At 34.1% G+C, this 16,971-nt stretch overlaps 3 protein-coding genes across 4 annotated transcripts in view; 2 read left to right on the plus strand and 1 right to left on the minus strand.

The window, feature by feature from the left end:
* The window catches only part of LOC111460997 (alcohol dehydrogenase class-3-like), a 7,407-nt gene extending 2,080 nt beyond the window's left edge, over positions 1-5,327 (minus strand). The window contains exons 1-6 of the mRNA XM_023104416.1: positions 5,201-5,327; positions 4,985-5,121; positions 3,719-3,765; positions 3,296-3,621; positions 2,609-2,691; positions 1,733-1,808 (exon numbers count right to left, since the gene is read on the minus strand). Of these exons, the coding sequence (XP_022960184.1) occupies positions 1,733-1,808; positions 2,609-2,691; positions 3,296-3,621; positions 3,719-3,765; positions 4,985-5,121; positions 5,201-5,234 (703 nt within the window). The 5' untranslated portion in view covers positions 5,235-5,327. The remainder of the gene's footprint in view (positions 1-1,732; positions 1,809-2,608; positions 2,692-3,295; positions 3,622-3,718; positions 3,766-4,984; positions 5,122-5,200) is intronic.
* A 2,123-nt stretch (positions 5,328-7,450) lies between these two features.
* Positions 7,451-8,145, plus strand: LOC111460998. Of its 2 annotated transcripts, none has more exons than XM_023104418.1 (3): positions 7,451-7,645; positions 7,749-7,989; positions 8,028-8,145. In XM_023104418.1, the coding sequence occupies exons 1-2, from the start codon at positions 7,530-7,532 to the stop codon at positions 7,972-7,974; spliced, it is 342 nt and encodes a 113-aa protein (XP_022960186.1). In that variant the 5' UTR covers positions 7,451-7,529; the 3' UTR covers positions 7,975-7,989; positions 8,028-8,145. The 2 variants fall into 2 exon arrangements, with proteins under 2 accessions (XP_022960186.1, XP_022960185.1); XM_023104417.1 differs by having other exon boundaries at positions 7,453-7,645; positions 8,025-8,145.
* Positions 8,146-9,636: 1,491 nt separating this feature from the next.
* LOC111461047 (pre-rRNA-processing protein TSR1 homolog) overlaps positions 9,637-16,971 on the plus strand; it is a 7,840-nt gene continuing 505 nt past the window's right edge. Inside the window, exons 1-22 of the mRNA XM_023104480.1 lie at positions 9,637-9,743; positions 10,526-10,620; positions 10,732-10,802; positions 10,916-10,993; positions 11,115-11,237; positions 11,454-11,504; positions 11,610-11,750; positions 11,838-11,960; positions 12,054-12,131; positions 12,250-12,342; positions 12,421-12,534; positions 12,784-12,861; positions 13,278-13,376; positions 13,485-13,676; positions 14,421-14,496; positions 14,707-14,810; positions 14,900-15,159; positions 15,230-15,373; positions 15,452-15,676; positions 16,086-16,164; positions 16,591-16,654; positions 16,766-16,921. Of these exons, the coding sequence (XP_022960248.1) occupies positions 10,530-10,620; positions 10,732-10,802; positions 10,916-10,993; positions 11,115-11,237; positions 11,454-11,504; positions 11,610-11,750; positions 11,838-11,960; positions 12,054-12,131; positions 12,250-12,342; positions 12,421-12,534; positions 12,784-12,861; positions 13,278-13,376; positions 13,485-13,676; positions 14,421-14,496; positions 14,707-14,810; positions 14,900-15,159; positions 15,230-15,373; positions 15,452-15,676; positions 16,086-16,164; positions 16,591-16,654; positions 16,766-16,884 (2,403 nt within the window). The 5' untranslated portion in view covers positions 9,637-9,743; positions 10,526-10,529 and the 3' untranslated portion in view covers positions 16,885-16,921. The remainder of the gene's footprint in view (positions 9,744-10,525; positions 10,621-10,731; positions 10,803-10,915; positions 10,994-11,114; positions 11,238-11,453; positions 11,505-11,609; positions 11,751-11,837; positions 11,961-12,053; positions 12,132-12,249; positions 12,343-12,420; positions 12,535-12,783; positions 12,862-13,277; positions 13,377-13,484; positions 13,677-14,420; positions 14,497-14,706; positions 14,811-14,899; positions 15,160-15,229; positions 15,374-15,451; positions 15,677-16,085; positions 16,165-16,590; positions 16,655-16,765; positions 16,922-16,971) is intronic.

The following is a 16,971-nucleotide window of genomic DNA, read 5'->3' on the forward strand; positions in this document are numbered from 1 at the left end:
AAAAAAAAAAAAAAAAAAAAAAAAAAAAACCAAATGAACGAAAAAACCATTAATCTCTATCCTTCTGATCATAAAATAGTAAAGAACAAGAAAACAACCATCCCAAAAATTGACATACATGTTAAAAAAATTAGTAAGAATTTAGTCAAGGAGAATCAAAAAACACATTTAGTCATGGTGTGTGGCTTATTTTACCTTCGAGTCACACTCCACATTGTAGTTAACAGAAAGCAGACTAGATCTTTCTTTATCATTTTTTTAACTGATGTGACATAAATTTATTTATTTTCTATTTATTTAGTGGCTGACGTGGAAATTATATATTTATTATAAAAAAAAATCTCTCCCATCTCTTCTTTCCTCTCCCCACCCACACCACCCCCCAGTTATTTCCCTCCTACGCCCAGCTCGGTGACTCAACCGGAGACCCCAACGTCTCCTGTCTCTCTCTTCTCCACCCTTCGCCAGTAGCCATTTCCCCTCTAAAGTTTCAGATCTCCAACTTAATCCAACCTCAAGTTTCAGATTTCGAACTTCAAATTTCTTCAAAAATTGAAGTTTAAGTTTTCCCACAACCATTAGATGCCATCTAATGCTAGACCCATAAGGCAAAACTCCAGACCGTTCAGCCAATCGTTCCATTTCTTCAAAAAAACACAAATCCTTGTGGAAAATAAAATAACAAGAAACATGCTAAAAATAGGTAAAATCTTCCCCATCTGTTCACAATATACACATTTGTAACTTATTTCGTTTTGCTTAAAATTGGTAATCACAGATGAATCGGAATAAAGGAGATAGATCTGCCGAGACAAATCAGGGACCGGAATGAAACAGATCTTTCTTCTTCGTTTTCTACGGCGGCGAGAATTTAGGTGGGGAGGGCGATTGTCAGTGTAGGGAAGAGGAACGGCAGTCGTGGGTGAGGTGGGTTGTGAGGGTGGAGAGGAGAGAAATAAGAGAGAAAATAGAACAAGATAAAATGGAAAATATTATTTTCTTTTTAAGAAAAAAATGAATCCACCTCAACTAAATAAATATAAAATTCATATATATATAATCCACAATGCCTCAAAATAACAAAATTTAAAAAGCCTAGTCAACCTTATATATTTTAAAGTTAACATGCTTACTAAAAAAAAGTCTCCCCAAATTTATAAATAAGTTTTTCAACTTAGTATCATATTGAACTCATTTTATTTATAAAATTTAGAAGAAAAAGAAAAGAGGATTAAAATTTGTTGTCCATATAGTCATAGTCATACACTCTTAAAAAGTATATTTCCTCCCTTCTTTAAACTACAATAGCATATTCAAGAAAATATATTATCAACAGAAAAATTTGATAGAGCTAATTGAAAATGCATGGAACTGTTTATCTAATCAACACTGCAGGAAAAATCTCGAACAAATTTTCATATTTATACTTACAAAGCACTTGAGCTAAAATTGTTTGAAAAATAATAGTGATTTTAAAAGTTTAAAATCAATCCCTAATGGCCCTTTAGTCTCTTGCCCTCCCCTGTCCCTTGGGAAAAACCCGCCACACTTCTTACATGTTTGTGTTGTGCTTGTGTTTATGCAGGAAGTCGCAAACCAGTTACAAAACATGACCATGATGAAATTAAAAAAATAAAATCACAAACTCAAAGATTATAATTTGCTTTATAATAACTCTTCTTTAGATTATAACTTCAAGAAATAGAGCATAAATGTGAAAAACAAGGTATACCAATTTCAAACTTTTTGCTGTCAATATCAATGCCGATTATACGTGAGGCACCAGCTGCTTTGGCACCTTCTGCCACCTGTCAAATTTATGGTAACAAGGAAATTGATGCTATTAGCCAAAGAAACAATTTAGCTGATAAGAATAAAAAAAGATAAATATGAAAGGGGTTGAGTTATATTTCTAGGTTCATGAAGAAATGGCGAGCAGCAACCGAGCCTTTGCAAACATCAATGTTTGAGAAGGCTAAGAGCAAACTAACTTTGCTTTGAGAGACAAAGCATGAGCTTTGTGTAATACAGACAAGCTAATATATAGCATAAGAAAAATGCAAGACCTCAACGTACCAGTATCAATAATATTTAAAGCTAATGGGTAGAAAACTCATTATCAATTGTCATTTTTAGTAAAGCTTCCATTTTTTGACAGCACAGTCATAATCACATAGGATCAACATATTCTATAATACTAGTCCCTTGCATTTATTCTTAACCTGTGATAAAAGTAGTATTAGAATTATATATCTACAAGCATTATTTAGCTTTCATATTTCAAAATATTAGTCCGTAATATTCTTATAGCTATCACGTGCAGCCCATCTGCCTTTAACGTCTAAGGCTATAACTATAAGACTCTATGCCTTCCAATGGAGGCGTACATCTCTGGTGAGGTGCAAGCCTCCAAAAAACCAGACGTGCAAGATCAAAGGGTGAAATTGAGTTTCATTTTGGAGCAGCTCATTTACACCTCAAAATTCTTCTAAAACATTGACAAACATCAATTTTTGAAGAACTCCTTGCTAAATTAGAATCAAGATGAGATTGATTTAGAGGAAAGAAGGGGCAGTCAAAGAACGGTAAGGTCTGATATGAAGCTTACAGCGAGGCCTACAGTCCCCAGGCCAAAAATAGCAACATTGGACCCTGGCTCTACTTTTGCTGTGTTCCAAACAGCTCCAAGACCTGAAAATACCATAAGCAACAGCTTTTAATGAATTCTGAATAGATATTATTTTACATGAAGAGATTCGTTCAAAAGAAACGAATGGATCAGAAAAACAAAAGGCAAATTGAACGTCAGCTGCATTGTCTCCCCTTGGATAGAAAACACATTTGACAGTTAAACTTCAACAAACAAATAAATCTCTTTATCTAAAATTTTCCTTTCTGTTCCGAATTTTTTCACAGATGAAACAGGATAATGATGCTAGTCAGCTCAAAGTCTGCAGTGATTACGGAGGGGGAGTCGGGACTGTAATTTGGTATGCCAGAATTTTTTCCTTCTTTCCTAGTGGTTGAGTTGTGACATGTTCGTTGAGAGCCTTCGGCATCCTGACCTCATGCTAATTGATTGAATGCTAATATAGTTTTGTTTGGCACCTATCGTAACCCATAGAAGGTCTTTTCTTCGTCTTTCAAGTTTATTGACTTGTTAGTACCCACTTTCATTGGTGGGATCATAGTTATTCTTTTTCTTTTCGGGGCGTTTTGCTCTTGTATTTAAAGGTGTAGAAATTGCCCAACTACAAAAGCAATAGATATTGATGCAAGTTTAACATATCACTACCTGTGGGAACACCACATCCAAGAAGGCATACTTTATCCAAAGGAGCCGCGGGGTCAATCTTTGCAACACTAACATCGTGAACAACAGTGTATTGACTAAATGTTGACGTGCCCATGAAGTGATATATAGGTTTTCCATTTATAGAGAAACGACTCTGACGATCTGACATCATTACTCCCACCCCCGTGGCAGCACGAACTTTGCCACAAAGGTTAGTTTTCCCCGATTTGCAAAACTTGCATTCTCGACATTCTGCTTGGTAGCAAGGAATGACATGATCTCCAGGCTGAACTTCAGTCACACCTTCACCAACACTCTCTACAATCCTGCCCATGGGTTTTATATTGCCGCTTAAGCAATGAAATAAATATATAATAAAAACAAGAATATCTGGCATCCGACTTCAAAAAGAAAGTTATATACCCTGCAGCCTCATGACCTAGAATACAGGGGAAGAGACCTTCAGGGTCCTGAAAAGAGATGAAAATCAGACCTCAGAATTTGATATTGAGAGACTCGAGTTTTTACTTGTGCAGGAAATAAAATAATAATAATGATGATAATAACAAAGCACAACGTTGAAAAGAGAAATATGCAAATAATTAATCACACAGAACATGTAGGTCCTCGATGCATTTTAGGGGCAAGCTCTTGGTTGTAACATTTATTCCATAGCCAAAAGCTCTTGTTTTATTTACAGGATTGAAGCTCGAATGTTCTTCACAACACTACTTTCAGTATGCAAAAAAACTTGCAAAATATTTCACATGTAAGGGAGGTGCCACGTGAACTGGATAGATAATGAACTAATTACATTTTAGCTATCGAAGTGTTTGGGGCTTGGTTGTCCTCCCCTCTTTTGTATTTCATTCCATCCATGAAATTGTTACTTATCCAAAATAAATAAAAGACATCTTGGTTATCAAAGTGATTGACTTTTAGTTGTAAATTAATAGCACTATTTTACCATATTTCCTTGATCCCTAATTCTAGACACTCCACCATTTGGAATAGCACGCCCCAAAAGTAGCAAGGTTTGTGAAAGACAACGAACTGCCAATTAAACCATAGAATCAATTGGCAGTTATACATGACTAAAAATTGAGAAACAAGTTTTACACAAACTATTTGATCTTCAATTTTTTAAAGAGAACCGGTTTTCAACCAAACGAAGGAAAATACAAAAACAGCCCATCACAAATAATATCAAGCCAGGAATAGGAAGAACAATTACAACGGCCGTCATTAGACAATACGCCATAAAGAAGACATCTCAAGTGGAAACCTTAAATCTCGAAGGCCATCCAACCTTGGAGCTAGGATCTTGATATTTAGAATTTCAATTATCTAAATGTCTTAGACCGCATGGCTGGCACACCCAAAGCCAACCTTGTCCAAATGGCCGAACTCTAACATAACCAAACATAACACAGCATGCAGAAACCTGGAGTTCCTAATCTGAGCACATCATAACAATCACAAATGCATAAAGAACAACGAATGCGTTCCCTTCCACCACCCAACAGAGCGGCACTAAAAGCCACGAACTCGATTAATCAAAAAAACGAAATCTAATAACCCGCATTGAATCACTCGAAAACAATACGGAATTAGGAAACAATACGCGCCAGAAAATGACCGACAATTTAACCGATTATGATTTGAGAAATTAAAGAAGAGAAAAACAACCTTGCCACTCCAAGTATAAGCATCGGTGTGACAAAGAGCAGTGTAGAGGATCTTGACTCGGACCTCGCCAGCTTGTGGCGGAGCCACCTGAACATCCTCGATCACCAATGGCTTATTGGGTTCCCAGGCCACCGCCGCTGGCAATAATCAAAAGAGATCGAGCTGAATCAAAAGAATCGACGGCAGAAAAAGAAGTGAAATGTGTGTAGGGAGTACCTTTGCATGTGATAACTTGACCTTGAGTGGCCATGGATAGAACTGAAAGTACAGTGAAGGAAATTGAGGAAGAAGATGAGGAGGAGGCAAACCAAAATGTCTATTTATACTTCAAATAATAGCGCCTTTACAATTTTTTTCTTTTATTTTTTCCTCTTTTTTTCCCTTTTATTTGCGGACTAAAAATCTCTTACCTTTTAAGATATAATTGATGTCATGTCTCAACTTTACTTAAATTAATTGAGATTAAATATTCTTCACTTCTTCTATATACAAAAAAAAAAAGAAAAAAAAAAAATATATATATATATATATATAAAGAGGTCCAACCGGATAGCCCAATACTCAAAAGGCCGGCCCAGTGGCTTAAAGTGTTGATGAGGCCCAATCGTTTGGGCCCTTTTTATAAAAGGATTTCTACATTGTTCTAGAATTATACATTATACCAATTTTTTATAATCATTCTTTCTAAATTTAGTTTAAACATAAATCACGCTTTCAATATGAAATCAAATTTTATTTCATTAATATAATTCAAATTTAATCTAATAATATTATTGTAGCGCATGTTCAGAGGTTCAGAATTTGATACTAGATGATTTCGATATTCTTCTACATCTTTTATGACATAACCACGTTACTTACTTGTCACTTATAAAGTTAAAGACTATCTCATAACCTAACCCGAGTCCTACCAATTTTGTTTATATATTAAATAACAATGCATTATTGCCTTCGAGATGCAATGTATGTCCTCGAAACAAAACAAAAAAAAATAATGTATTATGAAATTAAATGAATTTCAATTAATATTTATAAAATTGAAGTGTGAACACATTGAAATAGCCGTAGAAGTCAAAATTCACCCAATTTTTAAAATATAAATATATTTATTTTATTAGATAGCATTGGGTAACTACTACCACATGCTTAAAAATAAAAAAGATAGTTTTTTGGCTCAAAATATATTAAATCAAAATAAGAAATTATTCAATAACAAAGAGGATAAAATGAAAATGAAGAGAGATCGCACGTGGGACGAAGATGGAGAATTGGGTCATAATATGACATGGCATCGACTGATTGGTCTAGAGAAGCAGATGGAAAGGGCCTGAGAAAAAGCTCGTCGGTGTGTGTGTAAATAACTTCGGTCAAACTTCGATATTTCGGTCTTCCATTCTTACTCCGCCACGTGTCTCAAAGAATCTGGTCAACGATTTGACCAAGTAAACAGGATTTCACAAAAATTACGTTCGCTTCCGACAACGACAAACAAATGGATAATTATCAGATAAATAATCACTAAATATAAACAGCCACCATGTATTTTTTATTTTTCAAAAAATAAATTAAAATATGACAAAATAATATATTTACTTTGTTTCATTTCGTTTTTATAAACACGTGAGACGATGATGTATATTTTGATTAATTAATTAATTTATTTATTTAATTAGACGTGTTAATATAAAAGTCATACAATAAATTAAGATTTGAAAGAGAACCGTAGTTTATAAAATGATAATTAAAATAAAATATATTCTTAAAAAGAGAATTTAAATATAATATAAATGGATAATGTCCTTTTTTTAATGAATACTATTATATCTTGTTTATTTGACTTTTTTTTTTCTTTTTATAAATTAAACTTGTAAAGCATAATATAATACATATATAACTTGTGGCATGCAATACATATTTTTTGAAACATAACGCACTGAAAGCCTAACCCATAAATCAAACATTCAAACCAAAATATAACCGTTAAAAACACAAAATGTGTGTGGGTTTTTTTTAGTGGGTAGGTGTAAAGTTAGTTGAAAAAAATAAAAAGAAAAAAAAAGTAAAAATGCTTTTATCTTTATGTTCTTTAACTAAGTTTTTCTGGAAAAAGGAGCACTAAGGAGTGAGTATGGTGTGGTAGGTCCAAAACAATAAATGAGCATTAAACAAAAAAAAAAAAAAAAATTATAATATATAATCACCGATTGTAGATTTATAGGTTCAATATCCAAATAAACAGTGAATAATATTTAATCTCGGTAAATGTTACCATGATATTTTCATCTTCTTGTTAGTAGATATTGTTTATTTTAGCTCATTACATATCTCACTAAATCGATATTTTAATCTGAAATAATTTAAACATAAGGAAAGATGAATAATAAAAACAAAACAAACAACCAAAGATGAAGAAAAGAAGTAAAACCCTCCTTATTTGTCTCTCTATAAATCTCCCACAACCTTCTTCCTTTTCTCATTATATTCCATTCAAGATCAAAAGATTCCTTTTCTCTTCTCTTTCTTGTTCTTTCTCTATAAAAAAAAAATGGCCAATGAAGAAGGAAACAGTAACAATCCTTCAACAAACAACCTCAGAATCATCGTAGAAAGGAACCCTTCTCAAGCCAAGCTTTCTCTGCTCAACATCCAGAGCTGGCCAAAGTAAGTATATTGTAATCTATCGGTTTAAGCTTTCGCGTAAGTTCGAGCCTTTAGCCTTTGGGTCTGAGCTGGGGTGGGTGATGGTTGAGTAATTTTTGTGTAGGTGGGGATGCTCGGCGGGGAAATACCAGCTGAAGTTCGAGGCAGAAGAGACGTGCTACTTGGTGAAGGGAAAAGTGAAGGCTTATGCCAAAGGATCGGCTGAGACTGAATATACAGAATTCGGGGCTGGTGATTTGGTCACCATTCCTAAAGGCCTTAGCTGCACTTGGGATGTTTCTGTTGCTGTTGATAAGTTCTACAAGTTTGAATCTCCATCTTCATCTTAATTTGCTATTACCTCCATTTTCATTCTTTCCCCCTTTTTTCTAATTTCTACTCGTCGTGTAAATATATTCTTTTTATTTGTGCCCTTATTTCGTCGTGTGGTCGTCCTCTTCTCTCGATAATGGAGGAGAAACGAGTTAGACAATTAACCAGTAAAAGTATTACTCAATTGACATAAAATATATATATTTTTTTAATGTATTATTGAATTAAAAAAATATTAATTATATGGTTTAAAGTAATACGATAAAAAGTGGAAGGGAAAGTCCCATTCAAACCAATCTTCTTCCATATTTAAAAGGGGCTTTTAATGTTCCTTTGACTGGTCAACGTTGTTTTATTGTGATTGGTATTTTCCTTTAAGACTTATCCTTTTCGTTATTTTTTTTAATGAAACAAATATATCAATTTCTCGTAATTAAATATTGGAATAAAGCTATATTTATGATGGATAAAAGAAGTATGTGGTCCCCGTTTCTAACAGGTTTCCTTACCAATGCGATAACTTCGAATTATAGATTTTCCTTTTTTTTTATTTTTTATAAATACATATCTTTGTTAGCTCTTTAAATGGTAAAATAGTAATTTTATCATAGTTTTTCAAAAATAATTATGATGATTAAAATATATATATATATATATATATATATATATTTTAAATGACGAGGGCACAATGTCTCCCAATTATTGAATTAAAAAAATAATATATGTTATTTTGAATAATATACCCAACCATAGATTAAGTGGTAAGGGGTATATTTGAAAATAACATTTTTATTATGTAGAACTTTTAATATAAAAGTGTCAAATCAAATTGTGTATGTTTTTTTTCTTCGTGTAATTGGAGATTTTCGTTGGTTCCTTCCACTTACCAATTTGAAGACGATAGTAGTTGTTAGATGGACACGACTCTCATCAATGGTATGATATTTGTCCACTTTGAGCATAAGCTCTCATGATTTTGCTTTTGATTTCTCAAGATGTCTCAAACCAATAGAGTTAGTATTCTTGAATTATAAATTCATGATCATTCTCTAAATTAGTCGACGTGTGACTTTCATCATTCAACAGTAGTTACTATTGAGTAATCTGTATCGAGATTTGTATTATAAAATATTGTAATTAATAATTTTATTTATTTTAGTTGTTATTCAACATTACCAACTGTATGGAAAGTATATAATTGACGTGGGGAGGATAGTATTCAACAAATGAAAAGGTCTACAAGATAATGTTAGGTGTCTTGTCTTAAAAACACTTTTGATATGACTCATGTTGTTACAAATGATTTGATCCAAATCCATATAATCATTTATATGGAGACATATACGTGAAAATATCGTATACAATTAGCTTATATAAAACTGTATCGTAAACATGCAACTCGAGGGTTGCATTAAATAGTAGCTGATTACGAAAATAGTACATGGAACTTCAAATTTGAATAAAAAGACCATTCGGTTCGGTTCTCAATACTTTAAAATCGTAACAATCGGTTCGCTTTCCGGTTTAAACAAGACGGAGAAAGCCGAACCAAAATTTCAAAATTGGAAAAGGAAAGGAAAAAAAATCAGCCCAACCTCCATAGTAGCCCAAAACTCGGCCCACTTGTATGAAATAAAATAATAATAAAAATAAAAATAAAAATAAAACAAAGGGGAAACCTAACTGCCATTCTTTTCACCTTCCCCTCGCTCTCCCGCCGGCACCAACTTCTTCGCGCCGGCTCCTTCTACCTTCGAGAAGCTCACTGCCGCTTCCCTCTCAACTGGTTGCACTGATTTTCTACTCTCTTGTTACTGGTATTTTTCCAATCTCCATTTACGTATTTCTACGCTCTTGAACAACTCAAATTAGGACAGGTATGGGAAGGAGGAATTGTTTTGATTCACAGAGGAACCTTAGGCATTCTCTATATTTGTAGATTTTAGCTGGTTTCTATGTGATTTTAGATTAAATCTATGGTAGGCAAGAAGAATATGAGCCTTTTGTAGAGATTGAGCTTCTTTCCCTCCCACTATGATTGACCAATCAGTATGGTACTTCTAATAACTGGAAACAAGAGCAGTGTATATTGTTTGTGATGAATTCAGAAGTTTAAAACAGTAAAATAAAAAGGTTTACGGCTTCCTCGTAGCCACCTCTACACATAGTCTTGACAGTGATTACTAGGTCCATCATCCAGCACCCAAAATCTCAATTACCTAACGAGAGAAAGAACAGAAGAAGAGAACGTTAAACTCTGCCTCATCTGTACACTGCCTCTTATTAAAAAAGATAGTCAAAATTAGTTAATTATTAGAAGCAGACACACCCTTCTTATGGGTTATAAGGGTACTACTTAATTTGCCCTATTTATGCCGCCTGGATTATAAGTTTACTTAAATTCGTGAGATGGAAGCTAGCAGGGCAGTCTTATCGATTCATTGGCTCCTGAGCAGAATTTCACTGTAGTTTACGCTTCCGATGTTTTTAATTTCTTTGAGCTGTTAGAGTTGAGAACCTTATTGGCATCTAGAATTTATTAGCATGCTATGCTTACAATTTTTACAGTGCCATGGGAGGGAGTCGAGCTCAAGTCAATAAACCCCATAAATCACGCTTCTCATCCAAGGCAACGCGACAACAACACAAAACCTCTTTAAAAGGTGCATATATTCTTTCCTTTTGATTCGTGGAAACCTGTTTTCGTGTTTCTTTTCTAGTTAATATTTGGTTTATGTAGCTATTGGTTTCTAATTTGAGTTTTGGGCCATCAGATAGAAGCAAAGTTACAACGAATAATGTTGCTAAGGGAGCTAGGGCTGCTCGTCTTCAGCGTAATAAAATGGTACTTGATGTCCAATCTTTTTCTTCTTATTCTTACTTTTCCTTGGGCATATTAAGCTTGTCTCATTGTTGGTGGTGCTTCTTTATTTTAATTACCGAGTTTGCTTGTTGCAGATTCGAGAGCAGAAAAGGGCAGCTGTTTTACAGGACAAAAGAGCATCGAGTGGATCAAAAAATCCTCCTAGAGTTATAGTGAGTAGTTAGATTATCGATAGCATTTTACATTTAGCTTTCTTTCTTATTTAAATCATTTTCTGTTTTCAGACATTTTTCTTATTCTATTTGTTAATAGCACTGATCACAATGACCACAGGTTCTGTTTGGTCTCTCCGCCTCAGTAGACCTGAATCCACTTGCTGAGGATCTTTTGTCTCTGTTAGCTTCTGGATCTTCGTCATCTACAGTTGCTTCTTCGGAGTACAAGCTACGGGCAACAGTAAGTTGTATCTATGTGATTCTTCATGGTTTTAGTGATATTTTCTAATAAATTATTTTTAATAATGTTGTTGGGTCAATGCGAGCAAAGGTAAGTTTTTTTTTTTTTCCACAATACTACCCTTTTCCATTTATTGAATGGTCCAGAGCCCCTAATAATCTTTTTCTGTACCAATCCTTATGCTTGCTTTCATTGGGTCAAATTTTTATGCTTCAGGTACTGAAAGCACCCTATGGTGATTTGCAATCGTGTATGGAGATGGCTAAGGTTCTAACTTCTCCTGAAATTGTATCTTTTGTTATTTCTTCACTCATCAAGTTTTAAGTTTTGATCTTTAGTTTATTAATTGGCCATGTACCCATTAATTTGTAGGTAGCCGACCTAATTGCTTTTGTGACCTCTGCGAGCTACTATATTGAAGGAAGCACATCTCTCTACATTGATTCATTTGGAAGTGAATGCCTTTCCCTATTAAGATCTCTGGGTTTACCAAGTACTGCAGTGTTTATTCGAGTATGTTCCTTTTTTGAGACTTCTAATCTAAAAGGAGAAGAATTCTTTGCTCGTACAGTCAAAGCTTTTTTTTTTCTTTTCTGGCAGGACCTACCCACTGATATAAAGAAACGAAACGATTATAAAAAAATGTGTATTTCTAGCATTACTTCTGAATTTCCGGAGGATTGTAAGTTTTATCCTGCAGATACTAAAGATGAGTTACACAAGGTAAATAAGTTTCAGTTGTTCGTGTAGGTTACTCATTTACACACCTTTTTATGCTTATTCAGTTATTTTAATGATTTGTATTTGTATTTGCAGTTTATGTGGCTTTTTAAGGAGCAAAGACTCACTGTTCCTCATTGGAGAAATCAAAGGCCTTATTTGATGTCTCAAAAGGTCTTTAAATATGTGTATTTTAATACATTCATAGCTTTGATCACTGTTTTCCTTTTTACCCTATGAGGAACATCTGCTTGTTATTTATTATTTTGCTAATTCTCTGGCACTACTGTAGGTTGATATGGTAGCTGATAATTGTACTTCAGGAAAATGTACCCTTCTTCTCACTGGTTATCTACGTGCTAGGAGTCTTTCTGTGAATCAGCTGGTAGAGTCCTCTGCTTTGCCATTTTTCTTGATTCAGGTAGGTTGATTTGTTGTTCATATGTGCCTTTCTTTTTATCAGGTTCATGTTGCTGGAGCAGGAGATTTCCAGCTTTGCAGAATTGAAGTTCTCAAGGATCCAGTTCCATTGAATCCAAGAACGGAACAAGATGCTATGGATACTCACGATGTGGAGGTAATTATATATTTTCTACTGAAAAGCTATTCTTATAGATTAGTTTCTTCATTAACTGTTCAGTTTGAGAAATGTATTAATAGGGGGATGGAATTTCCTTCTCTCATAGGTATTACGGTGCATATTTTACTTGCATTGTGCTTCAAGTGAAATTTTTAAATAATAATTTATGTTTGCATATAACGCTTGCTCCTTGTGTATGCATTCACTTTCTTATGGATTTTAAATTTCACCTTTCTTGACATGTAGGTTGTTCAACTGTTGGAGCCATCAGAGCAAGAGCCATTGGTTGTCGAGAACGATCCTGATCCTCTGTCTGGTGAACAGGTGTTCTTTTTTAATAAGAAATATACTTTTCTATAAAAACCGAGTCAAGACATTGGTCTTTTTTCATGCATGGTTTACTATTCTTAATTTCCTTGCTATTTCTTCTTTCACGGTGGCTGGTGGGAGTTAAATACATGATTTAAAAATATTCATGTAAAAGCTAAAAAGAAGTTAACTTGAGATATGGAAGTCAACTAGATTAGAAATATACTTTTTATTCTTGTTATTTTTTTCCTGGTAGTTTTAAAATTGTTTTAGTCTTGTTATATGCTTCCAAACTAGTCTAAGAGCCTTAAGGTGTTTCTACATTCTTTAATCTTGTTGTACAAATGCTATTCCTAGGACAAAATCTCATGCCACTTGGTTAGTTATATTTATAGTTGATGTTTGAGACTGTTAATTTGTTTTTCTCTCAGACCTGGCCAACTGAGGCAGACAGAGCTGAGGCCGATAGAAATCAGAAAGAAAAGCATTTGAGGAAAAGAGCACTTGCTCATGGCACTTCTGAGTATCAGGTTTGCATATTAATCTGCTAATGCTTCCCCAACGATTTACATGTTCATAGTTTAATACTACTTCTCAGCATCTCATATTTTTTCCTTCACTTCTACCAAAATACACAGGAAGCTTGGGAAATAGGTGACACAGATGATGAGGATTCTGATGTTGACAATGAATCTGATGGTATGATGTTAGACAGTGGTTATACAAATGAAGTGGATGACCTTAATAATCCATGCCTCAGTGATGATGATCAAGCTTCTTTGGAGTTAATAAATTCTGATCACGAGACAGATATGGATTCTGTGATGATGGTGAGAATCTCATTGGTTTTTTTTTTATCTGTGATTTACCATTGCTTATTTCACCAGACTATGACTATTGCTTCAAAGCTAGAGAACTAGCATCCTGGGGTGCAACTAAAAATAGACAACCTTCTAGTTATTATAAGCTTTTTGTAGTATGCTGAAAAAATGGAATATTATAAGGGGATTTTAAATCTTAAAAGAACTGCGGAAAGTTTCAAAAAGTCTGCACTGCTAGGAATCATCATATTGGTTGAATTCCAAACTATCTTCAATCCATCTTAAACCAATTGAAGTAAAGAATAAAATTGTATTCCAAACCATCTTCAATCTCTATGCCTATCATTGATGTGTTGGTTTCTTTCCAGGCAAATTAACCTAACAAAGTTGAAGCTTGCACAGTTCCAACGATTATTTTCACCTTTTACATAACACTCCAGTCACATCTTAGGATAACTCCTAGTCACATCTTAGGATAACTCCTAGTATTATTCGAGTAAATGTTGAATTAAGAGAGAAGCTTAGCAAATATAGAGTGAACTCACAGTAATAAACAGAACGATAAACCAAATCTTGTGCATTACAAATTAAAATAGAGAAAAAACTAAATCATGAAAGAGATTAAGAGGGCATTCTCTTTTACAACTTTCATAACTTGAACTTTCTTATGCATTGAGAGTAAGGTTACTTTTTGCCTCTCTCTACCGTTTCTTGTTGATGCTGCCTAGTCACTCAAATTTCATTCCAATGCAGGATGGTGAAAACTTGACCAACGAACAAAAATTGGATGAGATTCAAAAGATTAAAAATGCTCACGCTGATGATGAAGGTTAGTTTGTTTTATTTTATTTTATTTCTTATGGATATTGAAGAGTTATCGAAACATTGATGACAGTTTGAATGTAGTGTTTCCGTACAATTACGAGATTATCAGTTTCTTGCATGTAAAACAACTGAGCATGAAAGTTTGTGGCAGATGCTTGGTGTTGTTCAGTGTTATATATGGATGTTCAATATTCTTTCTTATTTGTCGTTACAGAATTTCCAGATGAAGTGGATACACCTATGGATATTCCTGCCAGAAAGCGCTTTGCAAAGTATAGAGGTCTTAAATCCTTTAGGACATCCTCGTGGGATCCTCAAGTATAATTCCTGTTATTCAATTTTGCTTTCACATACTATTTCTTAACATTACTCTAATTCACCAAAACCTCTCTATCTTTCTAATTCAGGAAAGTTTGCCTCAAGATTATGCTAGAATTTTTGAATTCAGTAACATTTCCAGAACACAAAAGCATGTTCTTGCTAAAGCTCTAGAATTAGAGCAAGGGAACAGAGATGACTGTGTGGCATCAAGCTCCTATTTAAGGCTGCATGTGAAGGAAGTGCCCATTGGTGCTGCTTCAAAATTGTGTGAGTTAGCAAAGTCAATGCCAATTACAGCTTGTGGACTTCTCCAGCATGAATCCAAGATGTCTGTCCTCCATTTCAGGTACTTATTGCTGTAACTGCCATCTATTCTTCTGTGAATAAATTCTAGCTTCTAACTAATATTGTTTCAGCATCAAGATGCATGATGTCTCTGAAGAGATATCCGATAATGTTGGGACTACTCAGAACTCCAAGAAGCATGATAAGAAATCTCATCCCCTCAAGGGAAAAGAAAAATTGGTGTTCCATGTTGGGTTTCGTCAATTTGTTACAAGGTATTTTTTTAACTTTTCGATAAGAGGCATCTGCCTTTTCACTTTTATATTTTTAGATAACCATCTCTCAAATTTCAGGCCAATATTTTCATCTGACAACTTTAATTCGGACAAGCACAAGATGGAGAGATTTCTACATGCTGGAAGATTTTCTATTGCTTCAATTTATGCTCCTATATCGTTTGCTCCACTTCCTTTGATAGTCCTGAGGAATGTCGAAGGAATATCGTCATTTGCTGCTTCTGGTTCGTTAAAGTGTATCGACCCCAGGCGGATAATTTTGAAGAAGATTATTTTATCCGGGTAATGAAATCTATGTCCTTGTCAACAAAGTAATGATTTTTTTTACCTCATTTGAAAATATTGTTTTCGTTATTCTCTTTATCAAACAATAGAATTATACTTCCAACAAAGGGAGAGGGAAAGGGGAAATGGTTGTCTACTAGTTTGTCTTAGTATGAAAATTTTATTATCTTATTTTGTTGAATTTAAGCTCTTTAAGCTTACCATCTTGAAATATTCGATCTTGAGCTTACGGTCAGCGAACAACTCAACATCAGTTCAATAGTCTATTATTTATTATTATTATTATTTTCATAAGATTTCTGTAGGTTTATATAGTTTTCGGAATTATTTTTCATGAATTAATCTGATGCAGTGGGGATTTCATAATTGTTAAAACTGAAAGCTGTCTTCCTTTTGTTATGTGCAGTTATCCTCAAAGAGTATCGAAATTGAAAGCTACAGTGAGATATATGTTTCACAATCCTGATGACGTGAGATGGTTCAAGGTAAGAGAATGCATATAAGTTTGTTAACTGTTACTTTTTGAATGGTATTAATTGAAATTGAACAGATCTTGTATTAGAGAATGCTCTATGCCCTCTTCTCCCGTTCTTAACTAAGACTTAGCTGGAAGGATGAATTAACTAGTGCTTTCTTCAAATTGGGGAACTTTTTTTTAAAGTATCGCTAATGATTCATTCTAAACTCAATTTTTCACAGGACAATTATATGCTTTTGGTTGAGAAACATAGGATCATAGTATAAAATTGAAATGATAAACGGAGGAATAAAGGAAGGGCTTGAACTCAAAGCTCTTGCATTGAATGGTTGCTATTTTAATAAATAAAAAATCCTTGCATGAAGATTATCACTTGCCATCGAATATATCTTATAGTATGGTTTTTCCTCCTAATGTTGAATGATTGATGCAGCCTGTGGATGTGTGGACGAAGTGTGGCAGACGCGGTCGTGTAAAGGAACCTGTTGGTACACACGGTAAGCTTCCCAATACCTGAACTTCAGTACTTACCCTAGACATGGCTAATAATCTTCCTCATGGGCCTATCTATTATAACATGTGGCCTGTTGTAATATTGTGCAACACAGGAGCAATGAAGTGTATTTTCAATGGAGTTTTACAGCAACATGACACAGTTTGCATGAGCTTATACAAGCGTGTTTATCCCAAATGGCCTGAACACCTCTTCCCTCTCCTTGATGTTTGAGATTGCCGTATGAACCAGATTGAAGTTTTGATGTATGTTTTTTTTTTTTTTTTTTTTTTTTTTTTTTTTTTTTTTTTTTTTTTTTTT

Source organism: Cucurbita moschata, unplaced genomic scaffold, assembly GCF_002738365.1.
Source record: "Cucurbita moschata cultivar Rifu unplaced genomic scaffold, Cmos_1.0 Cmo_Scf00024, whole genome shotgun sequence".
In the NCBI taxonomy this organism is placed as follows: domain Eukaryota; kingdom Viridiplantae; phylum Streptophyta; class Magnoliopsida; order Cucurbitales; family Cucurbitaceae; genus Cucurbita; species Cucurbita moschata.

Excerpts from the sequence above, each read along its gene's own strand:
- LOC111460998 (XM_023104418.1), top strand. The coding sequence starts at position 7,530 with ATGGCCAATGAAGAAGGAAACAGTAACAATCCTTCAACAAACAACCTC. Across the intron at positions 7,646-7,748 it reads AACATCCAGAGCTGGCCAAA|GTGGGGATGCTCGGCGGGGA; the intron begins GTAAGTATATTG and ends ATTTTTGTGTAG.